The sequence below is a fragment of the Orbicella faveolata genome, unplaced genomic scaffold, assembly GCF_042242905.1.
Source record: "Orbicella faveolata isolate gen_17 unplaced genomic scaffold, um_ofav_v1 contig_26, whole genome shotgun sequence".
NCBI lineage: Eukaryota > Metazoa > Cnidaria > Anthozoa > Scleractinia > Merulinidae > Orbicella > Orbicella faveolata.
Genome location: NW_028301554.1, coordinates 13,367,707 through 13,387,960, shown reverse-complemented (window position 1 = coordinate 13,387,960; position 20,254 = coordinate 13,367,707). Strand labels below are relative to the sequence as shown.

General features: G+C 38.2%; 1 protein-coding gene across 1 annotated transcript in view; it reads left to right on the top strand.

Annotated features, from left to right (window-relative positions):
• Positions 1-18,216, top strand: part of LOC110063248 (ras GTPase-activating-like protein IQGAP1) — a 31,420-nt gene extending 13,204 nt beyond the window's left edge. Inside the window, exons 16-43 of the mRNA XM_020770207.2 lie at positions 334-424; positions 828-991; positions 1,236-1,326; positions 1,782-1,949; positions 2,637-2,776; positions 3,166-3,336; positions 3,709-3,792; positions 4,114-4,185; positions 4,841-4,910; positions 5,329-5,415; positions 5,846-5,967; positions 6,425-6,732; positions 7,478-7,552; positions 7,982-8,131; positions 8,880-9,020; positions 9,366-9,450; positions 9,853-9,960; positions 10,338-10,394; positions 11,339-11,406; positions 11,732-11,967; positions 12,614-12,740; positions 13,989-14,076; positions 14,373-14,479; positions 14,809-14,923; positions 15,190-15,356; positions 15,773-15,904; positions 16,407-16,515; positions 16,662-18,216. Coding sequence (XP_020625866.2) covers positions 334-424; positions 828-991; positions 1,236-1,326; positions 1,782-1,949; positions 2,637-2,776; positions 3,166-3,336; positions 3,709-3,792; positions 4,114-4,185; positions 4,841-4,910; positions 5,329-5,415; positions 5,846-5,967; positions 6,425-6,732; positions 7,478-7,552; positions 7,982-8,131; positions 8,880-9,020; positions 9,366-9,450; positions 9,853-9,960; positions 10,338-10,394; positions 11,339-11,406; positions 11,732-11,967; positions 12,614-12,740; positions 13,989-14,076; positions 14,373-14,479; positions 14,809-14,923; positions 15,190-15,356; positions 15,773-15,904; positions 16,407-16,515; positions 16,662-16,775 — 3,447 coding nt within the window. The 3' untranslated portion in view covers positions 16,776-18,216. The remainder of the gene's footprint in view (positions 1-333; positions 425-827; positions 992-1,235; positions 1,327-1,781; positions 1,950-2,636; positions 2,777-3,165; positions 3,337-3,708; positions 3,793-4,113; positions 4,186-4,840; positions 4,911-5,328; positions 5,416-5,845; positions 5,968-6,424; positions 6,733-7,477; positions 7,553-7,981; positions 8,132-8,879; positions 9,021-9,365; positions 9,451-9,852; positions 9,961-10,337; positions 10,395-11,338; positions 11,407-11,731; positions 11,968-12,613; positions 12,741-13,988; positions 14,077-14,372; positions 14,480-14,808; positions 14,924-15,189; positions 15,357-15,772; positions 15,905-16,406; positions 16,516-16,661) is intronic.
• Positions 18,217-20,254: the final 2,038 nt, after the last annotated feature.

Genomic DNA, 20,254 nt, shown 5'->3' with positions numbered 1-20,254 from the left:
AACATAGGTAATAATGCAAGGTAAAGGTACGTAAAGTTGGCATATGAGCCAAGTGGCCCATCATGTCGCAGCATCGTGTTCTCAGGTATAAAAACATTTTGACTTCTTGTATTCCTACTCAAGTGGAAATAAAATGCGAGTGAGACTGTTAATGCGAGTTCACAAAGAAACTTCTACAGTCAAGGCACAATTTCCCTTATTTGTTTTAGTAGTCTTGCGAGTCTCTTGTGGGTGTAATGGTAACCGTTATATCTTGCACTTTTATTCCAATTTAGAAGGTTCTTCGTACTGAATGGTCAGCATATTAATAAGTGTTTGGTACTTTCATTGCAGGACTGTGGAGTTGGCAAAGATGACCTGACCCAGATTGAGCTTCAGATATGTGTGGACTTTGTGAATGCTGTTGTTCAGGAGGAACATGACTGTAAGCAGAATAATTTTCTTTTCTCGCTCAGGGGAACAAGTGCCATTTTTGCTTTCTCTGTTGAAACAAAGCTAGAGCTCCAATTCTTATTAATTTTTCAAAAAGCGATGTCCTAAAATCAGGAATGCCAAACAGCCTTGAACTATGTTTGCAAAAAGATATCCCTATCCAGTAATCACTAACTACTTATGGCTAAGCATGGTTCTTATCCTCAGCTTTAACTAACTTTGTGTCACACTGTCTGGGATCTAGGCTAAGCTGACTGTCATATCATGTCTATCGGTTTTAATATCCCCTTGTCTCATTATGAAAGAAGCTAGCCCTTGTCTTATTTAATATGTAGGTCGTTTCTTAGTCCGTAGATAACTGTTTCTCATGTTGGGCTCTTTTTTCTTGCACATAGTAATATCTGCCATAGCAGTCATCAATGAAACCATTGACAAGGGAGAACCCCAAAGTACATTACAAGCTTTACAAGCTGATGCCGCCAAACTGTCAAGTATTGTTCCTGACAACAGCCAACTTTATCAGAAGCTTCTCCTCTCTCAAAAGACTGCCAAAGCTCAGGTTAGGATGGTAGAAGGTCACTGTAGAAGCATCAACTTGAATCAAAACTGTATGGTAACAGAGACAGAGTATATACACATTCCAAGTGAAAAATGTAATATTTAACTGATCACACTGTGTCCACCTCTGACATTGTTGCTTATGTTGACTGCAGAAATAGGATTGTTTTCTGTTGTAGTACAGGTTATTATCAGGTGCTCAGCAAATGTGAAATTAAAATGGATCATTTGTTGTTAACTTGTAGAAAGCTGATGAAGATTCAGCAGAACTGTGGCACGGTGAGATTCAACGAACATTAGACAATGCTAACCGTCACTCAGATGAGGCACGGCAGTGTAAGTATTTAAGATAAATAATGATGCTTTGTTTGCAGTACACATACTATATAAAAGGCAATTCACCTCTATACAAAAACAAGAAGGGACTCATCTCGCAGTCGCCTGTGGGATTGTTACTGGGGACAATATAGCTTCTATCTTTTGTTTTTACCTAGTAACGGTCACACAAGCCACTACAATATGAGCCCCATGTTTCTTCTCGTTTCTAAAGTGGCAAATAGGTTATGGCTCAAAAAATGGCAGAATAACTCTTCTATTCCTAATTCTTAAATGTATGAGTCAGTCCCCTAGATGTCTACAAATTAAAAAGAAAATTGTCAGGTTTTGTTTTCATGCCCCTTCTGATGAATTGCGTTATAAAAAATTCCTGATGCTTATCTCCATGTTATTATTGATTGGGAAGTGGCGGTATTTACAACCATGTTTATTTTACTCATTTCCTTTTCCTTCAGTGGCAGAGGGCGTGACTGCAATCAATCAAGCAATTGACGCACAAGATGAGAGGCTCCTGAAGGCTGCTCTCACATACCCTAGGGCCAGTATTTATGGGGTCACATCCAAGTGTATTCAGGAGTACCTTGAAGAGCTCAAAAAACTCAAAGACAGTAAGAAAGATTCAGGTCAGTGACATCTCCTTAGACTTGTATTTTACCTTCCTTTACATGCTCTTGCTGTACACAGCTTTGGTAAGATATGACCACAGGTGTCCCAAGTGATTTCCATTCTGTGAGCACTAGATACATTTACATGTAGTCCAGTGTAGCCTTATCTCTATACTACTCTCTCTGCTCATGGGAGATACTGTGTTAATTTGTTTGAAGTTGGGAATTTTGGCACAAACAAAATGAAGTAGATTCCACTCATGGGGTCACTGCCACATGTTATGATGTGACAGTGACTGGTTGTTATCTGTAGAACTCATGGTGTTGGTTGTCTTTGGAGTGACCTGTGTTTAATCCAGTCAAGACGATTATGATGAATTATGTAACATTTGATAAATTGTTCCCGTAGCTACATGTAGGCTCTGTCTACCATTTACTATGAATATTTTCCACTGTGTAATTTTAAGGGCAGCAAAGTGGGGGAAGGGGGAAGGTGAAGATGGTACACATCGATGTTGCATTAAATTGTATGTCCCCCCTCACCCACCCACCCCCACCCCCAACCCACCCCTCGCCGCCAAAAAAAAAAAAAAATGACTAAATAAATGAAAATAAAATTGTAAATTCACAGTGCAGGGAAATATTTTTTACTCTAAGTACTTAGTATTATTATTATTAACGTCATATTTATCTTGTAAATTGTAGGTAGCACTTCTGTGTGGTTAGAGCAGAAGACCTCGCAAGGTTACTTGTATTTTTACAATACTGAGAGTACTGAAAGTTGCTGGGAAAAACCTGAGAGTATGATCAGCAACTCAGCAGTGCTTACCAGGGAGGAAATTCAAGTGAGTACATCTATATTGGTTTCATTAGTTGATACCTCGGTATTCACCTGCATACATGCTAACTAGTCTACCTGGAAATTGACCACTTCTTGCAATCAAAACAGCTTCAAGTAATTTTCCAATACATTTCTCAAACTTTGTGTTGTAAACATGCTGAATTTCTCCATGAGCATGGATTAAAAGTAGAGCTATGGTCAGCTGGAATGGTTAATCACTATGACTTGCCCAGGCTAGTCAGTTGTTTTTAGAAAGTATAAGTTGAACATTTCTTGTGCATCTTTGCAAGCCATGCACCTAGATGGCGAGTACCATCAAAATTAAATTTCCATCATTGGCAAGCAGTAAAAAGTGAATTATTCTTCTAAGCTGACATGATGCTGTGTTAACAGGGTGTGCTATCACGTGTGACAGCCCAGTATGACCGATGGATTCACATGCAGTCAAATGAGCCACTGATTGTCAAGCTGCAGGCCAACTGGAAAGGATACTTGGCCAGAAAGGCTTACAAAGAAAGAAGAACATTCATCAAAGAACATTTACCAGCAATTATCAAAATACAGGTTGGTTCGCTGACATAATTTTATTGTATCCATGTAGCTGTTATGTTATCATACATGTACATGTATGTGGGTGTGGTAGTTAGCCAAGACTTGAAAAGTAACTGCTTCTAGAAAATTTGAAGCTTGTAATGTATAAATCAGGGTGTCAAGATATGGGTGTTCAAATTAGCGAGGCACTACTTTCTAAAAGACAAACTCGTGGAATGGATATGAATCCAAGAAAGACATTTTAAGATGCTGTAATTAATGTACACTTTTGTCCAGTTATATGCCTGGAAAATTTGTAATTAATCAGCTACTAATGAAACTGCTCAACATCTGCCAGTAGCTTTTCAGTAGTACTAACATCAGAGTAACATGTTGCATTGATAGGCATTTGTGAGAGGATTTATGCAGAGGCTGAAATACCAAAGGAGGCTTAAAGAGCTTAACAGTCATCCTGAAGAAGTCGTAAAGGTAAGGTGTCCTTCTTAAAATAGTCTTTATATATAACAAGGACAACCCCCAGGTTGCATTTGTTCAGAAACTGGAATATAACAATGTTGATAATTAGGATTATAAAGTTTAAGTTGTTTCTTAATTAGCTTTTGTTCCTTTTTTGCGCAGGTTGGGGGGCAGGGGGGTGTAGCATATAGTATATTGTATGACCAGGATTTCAAAGTAACACAAAGTTATGTTAAGTTCATGTGATAATGAAATTAGGCTTTTTGATTACATTTGTACCGATGTTGTGTATTTGTGGGTGTTTAATTGTTCTTCTTCTCTTCTACTAATCAGATTCAATCCTGGGTGAGGATGTCACTTGCCAGAAAAAAATACTTAGAGAGAAGCAAATACTTCAAAGACCATGTAAGATTATCTATTACTTGAAACTATTTGAAGGAGGTCTGTGGGTGTGGCGGGGGGGGGGGGGGGGTGGTATTTTACATGTAGTTAAAATGTTTACTTAAGCTACATCCAAGAGTGAATCAAGCTTGATGAGGTTAATAATTAACCTCATCAGGAGCTATCTGTATTCAGTAAAATAATTTGGCCAGATTATCCTCCCACATCTCTCCCTCCCCCTTGGGGTTTTTTTTTTGTCTATTTTACTAAAGCATAACTTAGAATGTCATCCCTTACATGTAGCTTGCTTACAATTGTAGTTCACATTCTGAATACTGAAAATTAGCTTAACAGTTACATGAAAGCCCACCAGATGACTTCTTTTAGGCAATTTTTCAAAAGTCTGTGATTATGTTTAATAATTTCAGTGTATGGACAGGAAAACATTTTAATGAGGAAAAGTAACAAACGCAATATATGAAATAGAGAGAGCATGCTTTTGACTTGTTTTGACAAGCTGTGTCAATGTTTTTTTTGATGGTATATTCAATGAAGTGATCAATTTCATGTTAGTAGTCTTCTTGAACTGAGGACTGAAACTACCCATGCAATTATGAATTAATAACTTCAATATAGCACAGTTAGCATTTTTAAAATTTGCTGATGCATTGTTTTCTAGAACTCTGCCATAGTGAAGATCCAAGCATGGGTGAGGGCCAATGTTGCTCAAAATGATTATCGAAAACTCAGTGAGTATGATTTATTGTACTTACTCATCAGCATCTGGGAGGCGCTGTAGCGCAATGGTTAGCACGCTGGACTCTGAATCAAGCTATCTGGGTTTGAGCAGTGACTGTGGTCACTGCGTTGTGTTCTTGATCAACACACTAAATACTCTCACAGTGCCACTTTCCTCTCTGTATTAATGGGTACCAGTGAATTTAATGCTGGGGTAACCATGCCATGGACAAGCATCCCTCTCACAGTCACTTGATGCTGTGAAAACTGACTTTACCTTACCTTTTTTTGTATCTTCATTTGTGTACTGGCATGTAACAGAAATTGCTCTATATATGGATGGAATGTTGGCTTAATGAACCGGTGAAGGTCAATGTATAATACCCTTTTGATGACAGTATTGTTACAAAGTTTGTTTTTTCTTTGCAGTCTCCATGCAAGATCCACCTGTGAAGACTGTAAGAAAATTCCTTCATCTTTTGGAACATAGTGATGCAGACTTTGAAGAGGAGCTAGGTATTTAGTAGAACTGCCCTATTTACAAGCCCAGCAGTGGCAGTGGTATTACATGAGGACTTAAACCATAAGACTATTCAATACAATGTACATGTACATGAACATACGTTTTGGTGTCTTCCTCCCTCAGACTAGAATACCTGTTCACTAGATAACTGAGAGATTGACATCTGTCAACATATAGGAAAAGCCATTCCTTTTAGAGGAGTGAATACATTTAGCAGCTCTAAAAAGTTCAAACTAGCTCAGCTAAGTTTCTTGCATATCAACCATTGTATTTTTAACAGGGGAATGGCCTTCAAAATATAACATGTAACTTTTTTCCTCTCAGCATTGGTATTGTTAGTTAAAACCACCCAAAACTTATATGTACAACAGATCGTCAATGTGCTCTGTGATTTCACTGATGTTTTTAATAATTGATCTGCAGACCTTCAGAAGCTAAGGGCACAGGTTGTGACAGAGATCAGATCAAATCAACAACTAGAAAATGACTTGAGTCTGATGGACATCAAGATTGGACTTCTTGTTAGAAACAGAATCACTCTACAGGTATGAAATGGTTCTGTCTAAAATCAGGAAATTTCACTCCTGTTGTATGTCCTGCTTCTCATGCTACTGTCATCTACAAAAGAGATTACTAAACCTTGGTTGTGTTTATAAGTATATATTTTTAGGGGCTTTGGCTTTGTTTCTTGTGTTGTTTTTAGTCATGCTGGTTGCAGCTCTTTGATTACTAGTAATGTACATCAGTATTCTCACATCATGGTATTTATACTGTTTCTGTACATGTAGAATTCTGACCTAGGTAACATCAGTCTAAACCATAAAGATGAAGGGGTTCTGTCTTGTGTTGCAAACTGTTATAAAATATCATTGTTATGGTGGGGATTTCTTACAATCTCGGCATTCTTCAGCCTTGGAAATTGTTACATAAAAGAAATGATGGTAGCAGCTGGAGATTACCATATTCTTATCTCAACTTGATCAAGCCAAATGTTGTTTTTAGGATGTAATACATCATGGAAAGAACTTGAAGCGGGAAAAGCAAGACATGAGCACGGCTTTACAGAGAACCAAAGGAATTAAGTCCCTGAGTAAAGAAAGCCATGAAAAACTAGAGGCATATCAGAACCTGTTTTACTTGCTACAGACAAACCCAGTTTATCTGGCCAAACTGATTTTTGCTATGCCACAAAGTAAATTTACCAAATTCATGGAATCTGTTATATTGACGTTGTACAACTATGCTTCAAATGCTCGGGAAGAGTACTTACTTGTGAAATTATTTGACACTGCGCTCAAAGAGGAAATCAAGTAAGTATCACTTGATTTGTTTACCTACTCCAAACTACTTGTCTTGATTCATATAGACATTGCAATAGTACAGTTTGTCATGACTATCATGATGTTTCATTCACTATTCTGAAAGAGTAGAAGACAAATTTTTACACAGTTGTCTTAGTCTGTTTCATAAACCACATGTAGGTCATGGCATTTTCTTCGGTTGTCAAATCAATTCCATTTCACTGCACTCAAGTCCCTGGTTATCAATAAAGGACTTCCAATCACCTTTCTTTGCTGAGCATATGCATGCCAAATGGTCCGTTTTGTTGAAGGGGTGACAGATACCAGGTGTTTGTACCAAAAAAGTGTACATTGTAATGCATATGTACTTACAGGTATTGTAGTGATGGAAGCAAAAATGCACAAAAGATATGTTATGCAATATTCGTTAACTCCATTTTTCTTGCTGTTTAAACCTGAATGGATGAAAGGAATCAAATATGTTTCTTTCTCTTCAACTATTTTATTGACCAAGTCTCATGTAAAGTACGGGATGGTTCCTCAGAATTTGAAGCTTTGAATCTAGTATAAATTAAAATATCAACTTTCCTATGTTATTGATTTTTCCCAACAACATATGGGGTTAGCACCATTTCACTTGAACTAAAATTACTTTCAACGAATTTTGTAACTGTAATTACACATTATGTTTAATGAAAAGCTTTAGATGAGTTTCTATTGCTATATTAGGTGAAATCATTTCTCTTTCTTTTAGTTCAAAAGTTGATCAAATACAGGAGATTGTAACAGGTAATCCAGCAGTCATTAGAATGGTGGTGCACTTTAATAGGTGAGTTTAGCAAACTAGAAGTGACCAATTTAACAGCCTGGTGTAAGGTGCAAGCAATTGACGTCACTTAAAGAACAGTGAGATGTTATGCCCAACCACTGATGAAAAAGTAAATATTGTGACATTCTAAAAACACATAGTTGAAAGATGTTTTGTGAAACTGTATAGTAGTGCTATGTTGCAAATCACCAAACCAGTTAGTATGACGGGACTCTAGTTATTTAGTTTGCAAATGTCGTAATTGTCTTTATTACAGTGCCATTTATTCCACTTTGTGTATGTGCGATTTGATATATTTACCCACCACTCTGTGCAACATGTTCATGAAGGTTGACAGTAACCTTGATCTCGTGGAGTTACGATAAAATTAGATGATCTTTTTTTTCATTATCTAATTATTGTACAATCTTTTCCGTTTCATTTTCGCAGAGGTACCAGGGGTCAGAGCTCACTGAGAGAACTTTTGCAGCCATTGGTAGAAGGTGTTCTCAATGACAAGAACCTGTCAATAAATACCAACCCACTTGAGGTCTACAAAGCCTGGATTAATCAAATGGAGTCAGAGACAGGAGAGGCAAGGTACAAACATCTTAAGCATTTGTCTATGGTGTAAAACAAAAGTTTACCTTTGTGGATTTACTGTTCATTATGTAGCTTCTTCTTAAACTCACTGATCATTAATCAATCAGTGTTTTGAAACCTGATCGCAATCAGCATAGATTTTTCGATTTTATTTGCCCATTTTCCCCTTAGTTTTAGTTTCGATTGAGAGGATAAATACTCGAGACGTGTTTCACTATATTTCCAAACACCTTGAAGTTGGTCAAACTACTCCCAAGTGCGTCGTATTTACAAATCTCTTTTTGGAATTTGGAAATGTGGTAAAGCACGGTCTGTCGTGTTTGTTGTATTGAGGACAAATACAGTGTGTGGTACAGGTAGATATTGCAATTTGGTACATATTATCATTTCAGTAGGAATGACTGAACATCTTAAAATGTATGGTGAACTGCTGCGTAAATTGTACTTTTAATTATATGGCTAAGTTGCTTAAGGCCAAATTTTAACACTAATGACGAAAATCTAGTTTCTTTGTGATTTGTGATTTTCAACAGTGTCCTGTTATCCAGAATCGAACTTTCTGCTTTGAGTGTTATATATTTATGATATATCCTCATTTCTTATATCTGTACACTGGCGATCATCACCTGCTTATAGATACAAATGAGATGATTTAGAACTGACCAACGTACACAAGACAGTTATTGGCCTCCGTTCATGATCAGTGTGAACTGCATGTTAATTTTCTACCCACTGTACTGTTTAGTAAACTGCCATATGATGTGGAACCAGAGCAAGCGCTTAAACACCCTGAAGTGCGAGACAGAATAGAAGCAGCCATGAAGAGGCTGACACAAGCAACAGACACGTTTTTAAACTCCATTGTGGAGTCCGGTGACAAAATCCCGTAAGTATCATGTCCTCATAGCATACGTAACGTTGGGTTGGGTAAGTTTTCCTGGTCTTGCGTGCGGCTTACATTGCTTATGGACTGTCTGTGTGACTTTCCCAGTGTTTCTGACTAATTAGAATAAAGATTTTGCCTTCCCAGCCAATAAGGTAAAGAGTGGATTATGCACAAGTGATTTTTCCAGCACTCCGCCAACGGCTGTATGTTTTTGTGTAATTTTGCTTCGTTTTCTGTCAAAGTGATCAGCTCTATTATGACGTTGTTTTAAGTTTTGTAAACATTTTCACAAGGGTTCGTAATTACTATATATCCAATATTGTACTGCTGTTTATCCACTGACAGGTATGGTATGAGATACGTTGCCATGTCTCTGAGAGTGGCGCTGGCTGAAAAGTTTCCAGAAGTACCAGAGGCAGAGATATTGAAGGTAACTGTTGCGACGTGTTTATATCAGGTGTGCCCTTCGCTGTACACAGTGCATTAGTCCAGGAATAATGAATCAAGTGGCAAATATGTTGCCCTACACACACTCTACAACACAGGATGCACAGCTTCAAGGATGCAGTTGAATGACATCTATGTAATAATTGTGTGTTTTCTGTATCTTCGTCATGTTGTTAAGTGATAAGTACACTTAAAGCTGTTTTAAAAGACACCTCCGGAACCCTCACTAGTGTCCTCTTAACACAGGTCCTTTCACAGAAAGTATGGGAAGAAAAGTTTGAGACTTTCGGAGTCAACTTAATAGAGGGCTTTCATTGCACTGGCACTATATCTCTAATGCAGTAGGTCAGAAACTAGAGTGCTGATAATTTGTATTCATTTGCAGGTTGTAGGTAACTTGATCTACTACAGATATATGAACCCTGCTATCGTAGCACCGGATGCTTTTGACATCGTGTCGTTTGGTGTAGACAAGGGATTGACTCCTGATCAGGTATATCAATGTTCATACCTTTCCTGTAATCTGCAAATACGTTCATGGCCAAGGATTACATGTAGTTGTCTTCTTGTATTTCACGAGCAATAAATTTGAACGTTACAGAAGGAAATTGGTACAGACCAACTGCATATATCAGTTTAGATATTAGACAGTTGAAGAATTCTGAACGTTAAAGGCAAACGGCAAAAATTGCCTCTGATTCGGTTTGAACACATGCTAAAACGAAAGAGAAATATTCCCCAATTCCCATCAAATACAATTACTCTCACTGTAGTGTACTAACGGCTTAAGGCAGATGGCAAAAGTTTAATTTTTGCGCTTTGCCGTCGCTCGTAACTCAACTTGACTAATGATTATTTTTTTATCTTTAGCGAAGAAATCTGGGATCCATTGCAAAGATTTTACAGTACGCAGCATCAAACAAAATGGTAAGAATCTATATCTGCTGTGTTCAAGTCCAGAAATATTAAACTAGGACAAGATATCAAAAAACACAATAAAGATATGTACGTTTTTGGCTTTAACTGAAAATAGGAATGACAAAAAAATCTTGTCACACTGAATTAAGCGACTTGTTGACTTGTGTGTGACTCTTATTGGTCACACTTCGTGTAAACGGATAGTTTCGTTTCATTTAAGATAAAGTTATCGTCAGTGGAACGTTTTGCATGTTTAAAGAATGGAATATGCATGGCACGTAACTGTATTCAATGTATTCAAGACTTTATATTGGCAGCGAAATTAGCAGCGTTATTAGTTCTGAACTTACTGCTCAAAGAAAGGTATTTTACCCAGATAGGAAGACACCGTGTTATCGAGACTCGAGCAGCGTCTGATGTGGATCCTGACCCGGATCATAAGCCTGAACATGTTGTTAGTACAAGTTGGCTTAACATGACATCTTGTCCAGGACACGTAGTTTTTGTTACTTGGTTAATTTTCATTTTGCATCAAGTTGATTCTAAGACTGAAGTCAACCTCCTGAGCACCATCTTAGTTTTGGTTACTTACTGACAAGGGTTTTTGGGGTCATGTTTATCCACTGAAACCTTATGAGTGTTATAAATAAGTGGAAACCTGCTCTCGTACTTCGTTATCTCTGCAAAGCCTGATGCAAATGGAAGAGTGCTTTCGAGAGAACTGTAGAGTTTGGGTCAATCCGAGTTGCAGTCGAGGGTTTCCACAGGAACGTTATGTTCTCCAACTCATTTTCATATTTGCGTGTAACTGTTCTCATTGCTAAAAAATTGCTTTCCATTATCGACACTTGTGAAGTTCGTTGACTTGCTGCACGTTAAGTTGTTGGTGATTCTTGCTGTCCCAGTTGAATTTCTGCTTCTGTTAAATTTGAGTTATTGCCATTTTTCGTTAGTTTGGAGGTGAGAGTGCCCATCTTAGCCCTCTAAATGGCTACATTGCAGAGGCCCATCAGAGATTCAAGTGAGTTTCCAGGACAAATCGTAACCTCTCTGTTAAAAGCATCACATTCAGTTGCTCTTGCCTGATCACATGATTCCTGCTAATTCCTTTTAGTGAGCCATTCAAATTTGTAGCAACAATTTCTGGCTGTGTATTAGAAATGAATGTATTTCTTTCCGTCTGGAAGATATATCATCTTGGAAGGGTGTTTTGTGTCTTTTTCTTTAGTGATATTGCTTTCTGTACAATTTAGGGCTGTGACTCTTATCCACGCTACTAAGGGAAAATTATTGCATTCTTATGTCATTAACTTGACTGTATGTGATTTCGTGTAACTGCATTGCAGGAGATTTTTCTTGGAAGTGTCCACAGTGGAAGAACCAGAGGGCCATTTTAACATAGATGAGTACACGGACGTGGTGATGGTCACAAAACCAGTGATTTACATCTCAGTGCAGGAGATCTGTGATACTCACACTCTACTGTTAGATCATAGAGACGAAATAGCACCTGATTCCAACGACCCTCTCCATGAGCTACTTGATGACCTTGGTGATGCACCGTGTGTTGAGGCACTGTTAGGTAACTCAACTCAGTTTGCACATCACTATATCAATTTTCCAATACTTCGTTCTTAGAACAGTCAGGGTTGAACGCTACAGTTGCCTCGTTTTCGGCTGGAATGGATGTCTCTCAGAATGTGGCATTGCAACTCGGAGAGTGTTGTGTGATTTAGGTCAACACTGTAGAGTTTTAGTTAGTATTCAATTGACCGGTAGTAAATATCGTCGTTTTCTTCTAGAAATACTTTGCTCAAAAATCCCTCTTTACGGGTTAAGGCAGAGATCTACCTTAAGAGCTATGAATGGTCTGCAGTTTACAGATTTGTTTTGTCAAAAAACCATTGGTCTCACACTTAACATAATGGAGGGGTGAGGGTTATTCCCGAACGGATTGTCTTCATTCCGCATTTTTAGCACTCTTAATGCAATGTTTAGGCAATGGGTTATTTGCTCCGTATGTTTACTGTAAAACAAGTTGCTTTATTTGCCACATTTCCTCTTCCCTTGTTATAACATCTGATTAACACCTGTATCTTCTCGATTGCTTGTTGTCCGTTTTTGTCTATTGGGCTTTCAAAATACTGCTCAAGGAAATTTGTAGTGGTGATGGACTTTGAGGTATAAAATTTAAGCTGTGGTCTGACTGTAAGTTGTTCTTGTGGCAGGTGAAACAGCACCAGTTGATGGAGAAGACCCGACACGTTCGTCAAAAACGGAGATCTCGTTAACTCTGACCAACAAGTTTGAGGTTCCAGAAGATGATGACTCTGACATGAGGGCGTTGTTTGTCAGGTAAACTACGCGTTATTTGATTATTTGAGCACTCTAAAAAAACAGCTCAGTAGAATGGCCGTCACATGATCACTAGGCAATTCTACGTAACTTTACCACTGACATTATGAGCAACAATTAACATGGTTGACAAGGGACTGGTTTTCAAGGTCAGGGAAAATGCCGGGAATTTTGGTATCTGGGTATTTTTGACTACTATTGAATGTCGTGGAAGTCAGTAAATTTATTCTACAATGGGTGCCAGTTTTGATATTGAGTGTTGCCGCTGTTGTTGTTCTTGTTGGAGCAAACGTTCAATAAATAGTCGCTTAAAATTGTCTTTTGTGTTGTTTTTTTTTTAAAAACGACTTTGATGAATCCAAATTTGTTACGTTTACACGAATTCTGCGATATAAATGGGATAAAAATACGCTCCAGATATTAAGGTACGTGAAACTTTTCACCATGTATCGTACTGACTGTGAAACAAGTTGCACCAGTGGTTTCGTATAGATAAATTGGGGCGCAGGGATGGCGCAGTGGTGAGAGTGCTCGCCTTCCACCAATGTGGCCCGGTTCGATTCTGGCCCAGTGTCATATGTGAGTTGAGTTTGTTGTTGGTTCTCGCCTTGCTCCGAAGGTTTTTCTCCGGGTACTCCGGTTTTCCTCCTTCCTGAAAAACCAACATTTCCAAATTCCAAATGATCAGGATTGACGACCCACATGAAAACCAGCTAATGCTGATGTGGCTTCCTCTCTAGATATTATAACTTAGTTTAGGTTAGGTTAGGTTGGGTTGGGTTGGGTTGGGTTGGGTTGGGTTGGGTTGGGTTGGGTTGGGTTGGGTTGGGTTGGGTTGGGTTGGGTTGGGTTGGGTTGGGTTGGGTTGGGTTGGGTTGGGTTGGGTTGGGTTGGGTTGGGTTGGGTTGGGTTGGGTTGGGTTGGGTTGGGTTGGGTTGGGTTGGGTTGGGTTGGGTTGGGTTGGGTTGGGTTTAGTTTAGTTAAGTTTAGTTTTATTTAGTGTAGTTTTATTTAGTTTAGTTTTATTTAGTTTAGTTTAGTTTTATTTTATTTTATTTTATTTTATTTTATTTCGTTAGTTTCGCCTTATCTTGCACGCAGCATTGAATATTTCAATATTTCACGCAGTTCGTGAATGATGCCGAGAATTGCTCTTGGCAGATTGCCTTGCAATCACCCAATATTATGAGACATCTTGCTTTGCCTCTAGCTGTTACTTCTTTTGACATGTAATGTTTTGTCCTGTAGAACAAAAAGAATGATCGTTGATGTATTGAATGTCCAAGCTGGTGAAAATCTGACAGAAATTCTCGAGACACCCGCCTCTGACGAGCAGGTAAGACTGGTTTTAATTGATCTCTATTTAATTTGTTAATCACTAGTTAATCACCCGATGAAAAAGTGGATTTACAATTTGTGTTCTAAAACATGGCTGCTTCCCGAAACTATCCAGATAAACCATTTTCGCTTTGTTTTTCTCGATCTGCTTGTGAGAGGAGTTACATGTAAGAAGCCGAGTGGGAAGCTTGGAGAGATAGGGTGAAAGACATTGTTTCTCCTCTTCATTTATCGACTTTTAATGTTTAATCAAAAGAATATAAATTGCTGATGCAGTGTGCGCATTTCTTATAGGAAGAGGAGCACATGCGATTAATGAAGCTTAGAGAATTGAACGAAGAAAACAAGAGCAAGTCTCATGGAAATGTGACGAGGTCTACTTCAACCTATGGAGACAACAAGTATGTCTGGCTAAGCTGTGATGTCCTTGTTAGCAACTAGCGTCGAGCCAGTCCAAGATACAACTTTATTGAGCCCGCAGAGTTTTTTTTTTTATCGACGTTGTTAGGCAACACGACGTCATGTTGACTTAGCTGTCGGAAATTTGTTGAATGTTCCAAATTTGTGCTACACTAAATTACTTTCCTCAGCTTTGTTGATCGGCTTAGCCATTTCGTTTGGTTCGCTTTCGCTAAAGGAAATAATTTAGTTTTAAATGAAAGTTATCTGATTTTAAGATTAGTATTTCCCTGTTATCATTGTAAGCGTCTGAAAGAATGTTTTTTTTCAGGCTTCCGCTAGAAGGACTGAAAAGAAAAATCATCAGAAATCTTCGGATGCTTGAAAGTCAAGGGGTTGTTACCATCAAGAATGATTATCAGGATATTATTAACGCTATTGCAAAGGTAATATATATCTGGACTTGCTTGGTTGAGTTTTTCCCCTTCGCCTCTTTGCATTCGTTATTAGAGTTGTCACGCAAAAGAGCGGTACGTTACGACCGAAGTGACGGTAGTTGCAACGGCTTTTAAATTTCATTTTAGACGCTCGTCCTCGTTATGATGAAGCAAATCCCCATTTTGTTGATGCACAGACATCTACATACGTTGTAGTTCATGGATTTTTCCGTACGTGTTGTCCTTCAGTCTTACAGAGTATGATCTTTTTGCAGGACATCAGAAACCAGAGAAGGTACCGTCAAAGACGAAGACAAGAAAAGAAGAAACTGGGCCAGACTTTGGAAAGCCTGCAGAGTAAATCACAGTTCTATGAAGAACAGATCGACTACTACAACCAGTACATCCGAGTGTGTCTAGATAACCTGTCCAAGAAGGGAAAGTAAGTTAGAAACACACATCACATCTGTACTTTGTAACAAGGCTTAGAGGAGCTCAGTCACGGTATTTTGGCCATGTACAAAATCACCTTTAAATTGGAGGAAACCTTGAAGTAGTAGTTTACTAAGATAGAAAACACCATAGAGATAATAGTAGTAAAGCATAGGGGAACAAGGATGGTTAAGGATGGAGAAGATTAACCCGGATTACGAACGACGAACTTGGAATATTTAGGCTAAATTTTTTAAGATGCGCAAACGGTGACGTAGCTCCTTTAACTAAGAAGCGAGTTACTTCAGACACTTGCAATTATATGACAAGTCGTGACAGCGCCGGCCAAATTAATGTACAATTTTTTGCCCTTTGACCACTCTCAGCAATTTATCTATTTACTGTCTTTGTCTTATTAAACAACAGAAAACCCCGAGCCAAACAGCACAAGGGTCAGAAAGGAAAGGATGATGTTTACCTGGGAGAGATCAAGTACACTGCACAGAGACTGTACGAGAAAGGAGTTATACTGGAGATTGAAGGATTACCACCATCACAGTCAGTAAAACTGAAGACCTACTTTATTATCTTAAAATAGCATTCATCGATGAGTGCTCAAAGGAAGTGTCCCAGATAGTCTATACTGAAAAGTGAACGTGAGTTGTTTGAAGTTCGTTTGGAGGACTGTCTGTAATGCACGTTGATGTTCCACAATCCTAACACTCTTTGTTGCTGGGTTCCTATTATTTCCTTCATTTTTATGCAAACCTACTTTAAGGTTCTATCTATGTTTACTTTTTAATGTTGTAAACCTGAGTTAAGAAATCGCGAGGTAGCTCCCTTTGGGTTTTTGCGCAAATGTCGAAATTAGGTTTTTGATGTTACGTTCAGTTCAAATTCACTGGTTCATTGTACACGGCAGACAAGTGACCTAGGGTTGATGCTAACATTTCTCCTGTCAGACTTGTTTAACGTGTTATTGAAGTGGAAAACTGAGTCTTATAGGTCTCCCGACTTTTCCATAACCGAAGCGTGTTTTTGTACTTCTTTTCTTTACTAGGTTTAAGAATGTCATGTTTGACATCAAATCAGGAGATGAAGTTGGAGTGTTTGAGGTGTCCGCTAAATTCATGGGCGTAGCCATGGAAAAGGTGGAGCTTGTGTTTCAGGTAAGACAGTATAGTTTCGAGCAAGTCAAACTAAAAGTAAAGCTTATTACTGAATGTAGTACACACATTGTGGTTTCTGTGGAAATTGGCTTATTTTATTCATCCTTCTTCTTAGTGATAATATGACCATATGTTAATCTTGACAGGACTTGCTTCAGCTTCAATATGAGGGTGTAGCAGTGATGAAGATGTTCGGGCGGGCAAAGATTAATGTCAACCTACTCATCTTCCTGTTAAACAAGAAATTCTACGGCAAATAGATAGCAAATAGAGACAATCATGTTCACTTAATGTGCGGAGTGAATAAACTAAATGGCACCAAGACGATCCCGGATTACTTGGACCTACGTAAAGAACCCCGATGTCACAAAACAGAGAAGCGTCTGAAAAACGAGATCCTCACACAATCAGAGTAATTGGAAGGGAATTCCGCCCCAATGGAATCCCACCGAACGGTCATCTCACTGGCCACTTTTTAGCCTGGAGAAAAATAATCAGTCGTTTGCCATATTCATTTATACATCTACAATATTGACATTGATTGATAAATAAGGTGACGCTTTACCAAGGTACCGCCGTAGGGCAGTAGCGGCTGGGATTGTTGTCTAGTTTCCGTGACGAGTGGAGTTCCTTTCTCGTTAAATTTTGTTCTTTCATGCTCAAGAATATCATTACTGTACCAGATTCAGTAGCACGCGAACTATGTAGAACTCGACCATCGGTTGCGTTTACCACAACTGTCAATTATCTTTGTAAACATCCAACAAGTTAAAGTACCCTGTAACTAAATTAGTGAAACATGGGCAAAGATCATGTTCGTGGGTTGTGACTAGTGGATTTCGATCAAGGTTTTTTGTATTTGTTTTTGTTTTTGTTTTTCCATGGTTCGTTGGTTGTCGTCGTAAAAGGCGATTTGCATGATGACGTCATTTGACTACAGTTCCCAGAATCCTACACTTCATCTGTTTCTTTTATTAATTGCGGCGATTGTGATTTAAACCCCACTGGGACTTCAAAATTTAAATAATAAAGTAAAAACGAAGTGAATTCTGGTAGTTGTAGTCAAATGACGATAACATGCAAATATGCTATTGCAGGGAACTTCACACGCCTGTTTAGAGGTTACGTGTTGTTAACATGCGCAGTAAACCACCAGATAGTATTAAGTTTTGTTTCAGATTCATTTCATTGTGTTACCAAGGAAAATCCGTTTCTTTCTTTTTTTGGGGTGAAAATGCTTTAAGAAGTTTAATTGTGGGTGTTAGTCCATATTGCTGTGCTGCAGTTTGAAGGGATAGCTCACAAAAAAATAAATTTCAATTAGGACTATTAATGTAAAAGAGCATTTTAGAAGTTTCTAAATGCAGATTCTTAATATATAGGGTAGGTATGAATTGCAAGTGAATTATATGGGTGCACAACTGTGGTGCCTTTCTACGATTAGGTTGTTTATTTTCTGGGATATCGTTTGTTATGGCTATTTGTGGACTTATCTTGTACCCTAACAATGAGATGTGAATTTTTAAAGAAGATAGTCAGCTCTAAATGACAAAATAAAACCGGAGCTGCTAGACAATGAACGCAGCTTGGAGTAGTTTTGTTACACGATGAACTTATTATATTTAAAACTTCATTCTATGCACTCCGCGGTGTAAGCTGAGCCAACTAGTCTTCGCTCAATAAAATAACAAATATTTCTGATGTCGTACTGTTTTATAGATGATAGTTTTGTTCAGAGTATTTCGCATAACTGCGTGTACACGGGCTTTTCTTATGAAAATAAACTTGGTTTACATAAATAAATATATCTGGCGATAGTCCACCAGTGCCTAACAACAAAACCGCTACAAAATCCGTTTTTCTTGTGGCTGATTAGCGCTCTAGAAATGCTGTGGGTGATGGGTTAATCATATCTCTGAATTTGATTCAATATTAAAATGAAAAACAACAGTAACTTTAAGTCACAACTGTTAACAATAGGGACTCTGATAGTCATAATGTTCAATATTACGTTCAGACGAGAAAATGGTTGTTTCAGAGGAAGGGTATAGAGACTTCAGAATTCTTTCGTCTAATCAGTCTTTAATGCTAGGTTTCATCCGTCGCACTATCAGCGGGAGCAAATTTTATTACCAACTCCCTTTATGCGTCTCTCGTACGTTCTCACCTCGAGAAATCTGGAGCCCAAAATCAGTTACTATGATAAAAAAAAATAGAAGGGGTACAACGACGTGCGACTCGGCTTATGTTACCCGATTTTAGCTATAATGAGCGCCTAAAACGTTTCAACCTGCTACCACTGGTTTATCGCAGAGAAGTCTAAATCTATATATTATGCTTTCGCCATAGACAGTGGGTCTCACTTGGAAAAATGGATCACACTTGAAAAGGGGGTTACACTTGGAATAAAGGGCACGCAATGCATGCAGAAGCGATGACGTTTTAAAATTTTTCCTAGAAGATTGGAACATGAGCAGACAAACTGATTCTTAAACTTTTGGGTTAGAAATTGTAGGGGTTTATATGTAGGGTAGTCCATTGGTGGTTCATTCAAGTAGTTCATGTACCAGGTCCATCTTGTTAGTCCATGTGCTAGGGGTAAGCGAAATGTACCAACCCAAATAAAAAGCACTCCGCTGAAAAGTTCCTCTCTCTGAAATCAACACCTTATTATCTTTAAAGATATTTGGCAAAGCTAATTACCTCACCGGAAATTAATTTGTTGTTTTAACCATATACTTGTCCAAGAGAAAATCATTTTCTCTTGACTTGTCATATCGCGTGTGCGACCCGCTTGTCTATCTAAAATTGTATATATCGAAGATATGTTATTATGAGTTTGCCCGTGAGCGCAAATTTATCCGACACTGTATAAACCAAATCCACCCCCAAATCTTCGGTTAAAAGCTGAAATTAAAAGCACTCCGCTGATCCTACAAACAGCAAAGGAAAGCCGCAAAGTACAAGTTTCTCTCTCGGAAATCGACACCTTATTATCTTTAAAGATATTTGGCAACGCCAATTACCTCACAGAAAATTAATTTGTTGTTAACCGTATACTTGTCATCAATGAACATTCGTATTGTCTTTACCCTGACAAAACGATTATCGATTGTTTAATCACAACCACTCTTTCGTTGACAGAAAACATAACACAGCACATTTCCAAAACTTCATAAAAAACTGAAAACTGCAAATGAATCGTACCCTGACTACATTATCACTACTGTAAACTATATATTTCAGTGCTCATATAATGCTCATTCAATTCAGTTCAAGACTAGCAAAAGTACAACTGCGCTACCAATCCGTAAATTTTATGTAGACCCTTCAGCTATTGCGTGTGCGACTTGCTTGTATTTCTAAATTTGTATGTATGGACGATATGTTCTTATTACGAGTTTGCCAGTGAGCGCAACTTTATCCGACACTGTATAAACCAAAATCAACCCCCAAATCTTCGTTTAAAAGCTGAAATTAAAAGCACTCCGCTGATCCTACAAACAGCCGCAAAGGAAACCCGCAAAGGAATGTTACTCTCTCTGAAATCGACACCTTATTATCTTTAAAAAATATTTGGCAACACTAATTACTTCACCGGAAATTAATTTGTTGTTTTAACTGTATACTTACTGTACACTCATATCGATTAAAAGCAGTCTGCTGATCCTACAAACGGCAAAGGAAAGCTCCAAAGCCTTCACCTATCGCCTGTGCGACTTACTTGTCTATCTAAACT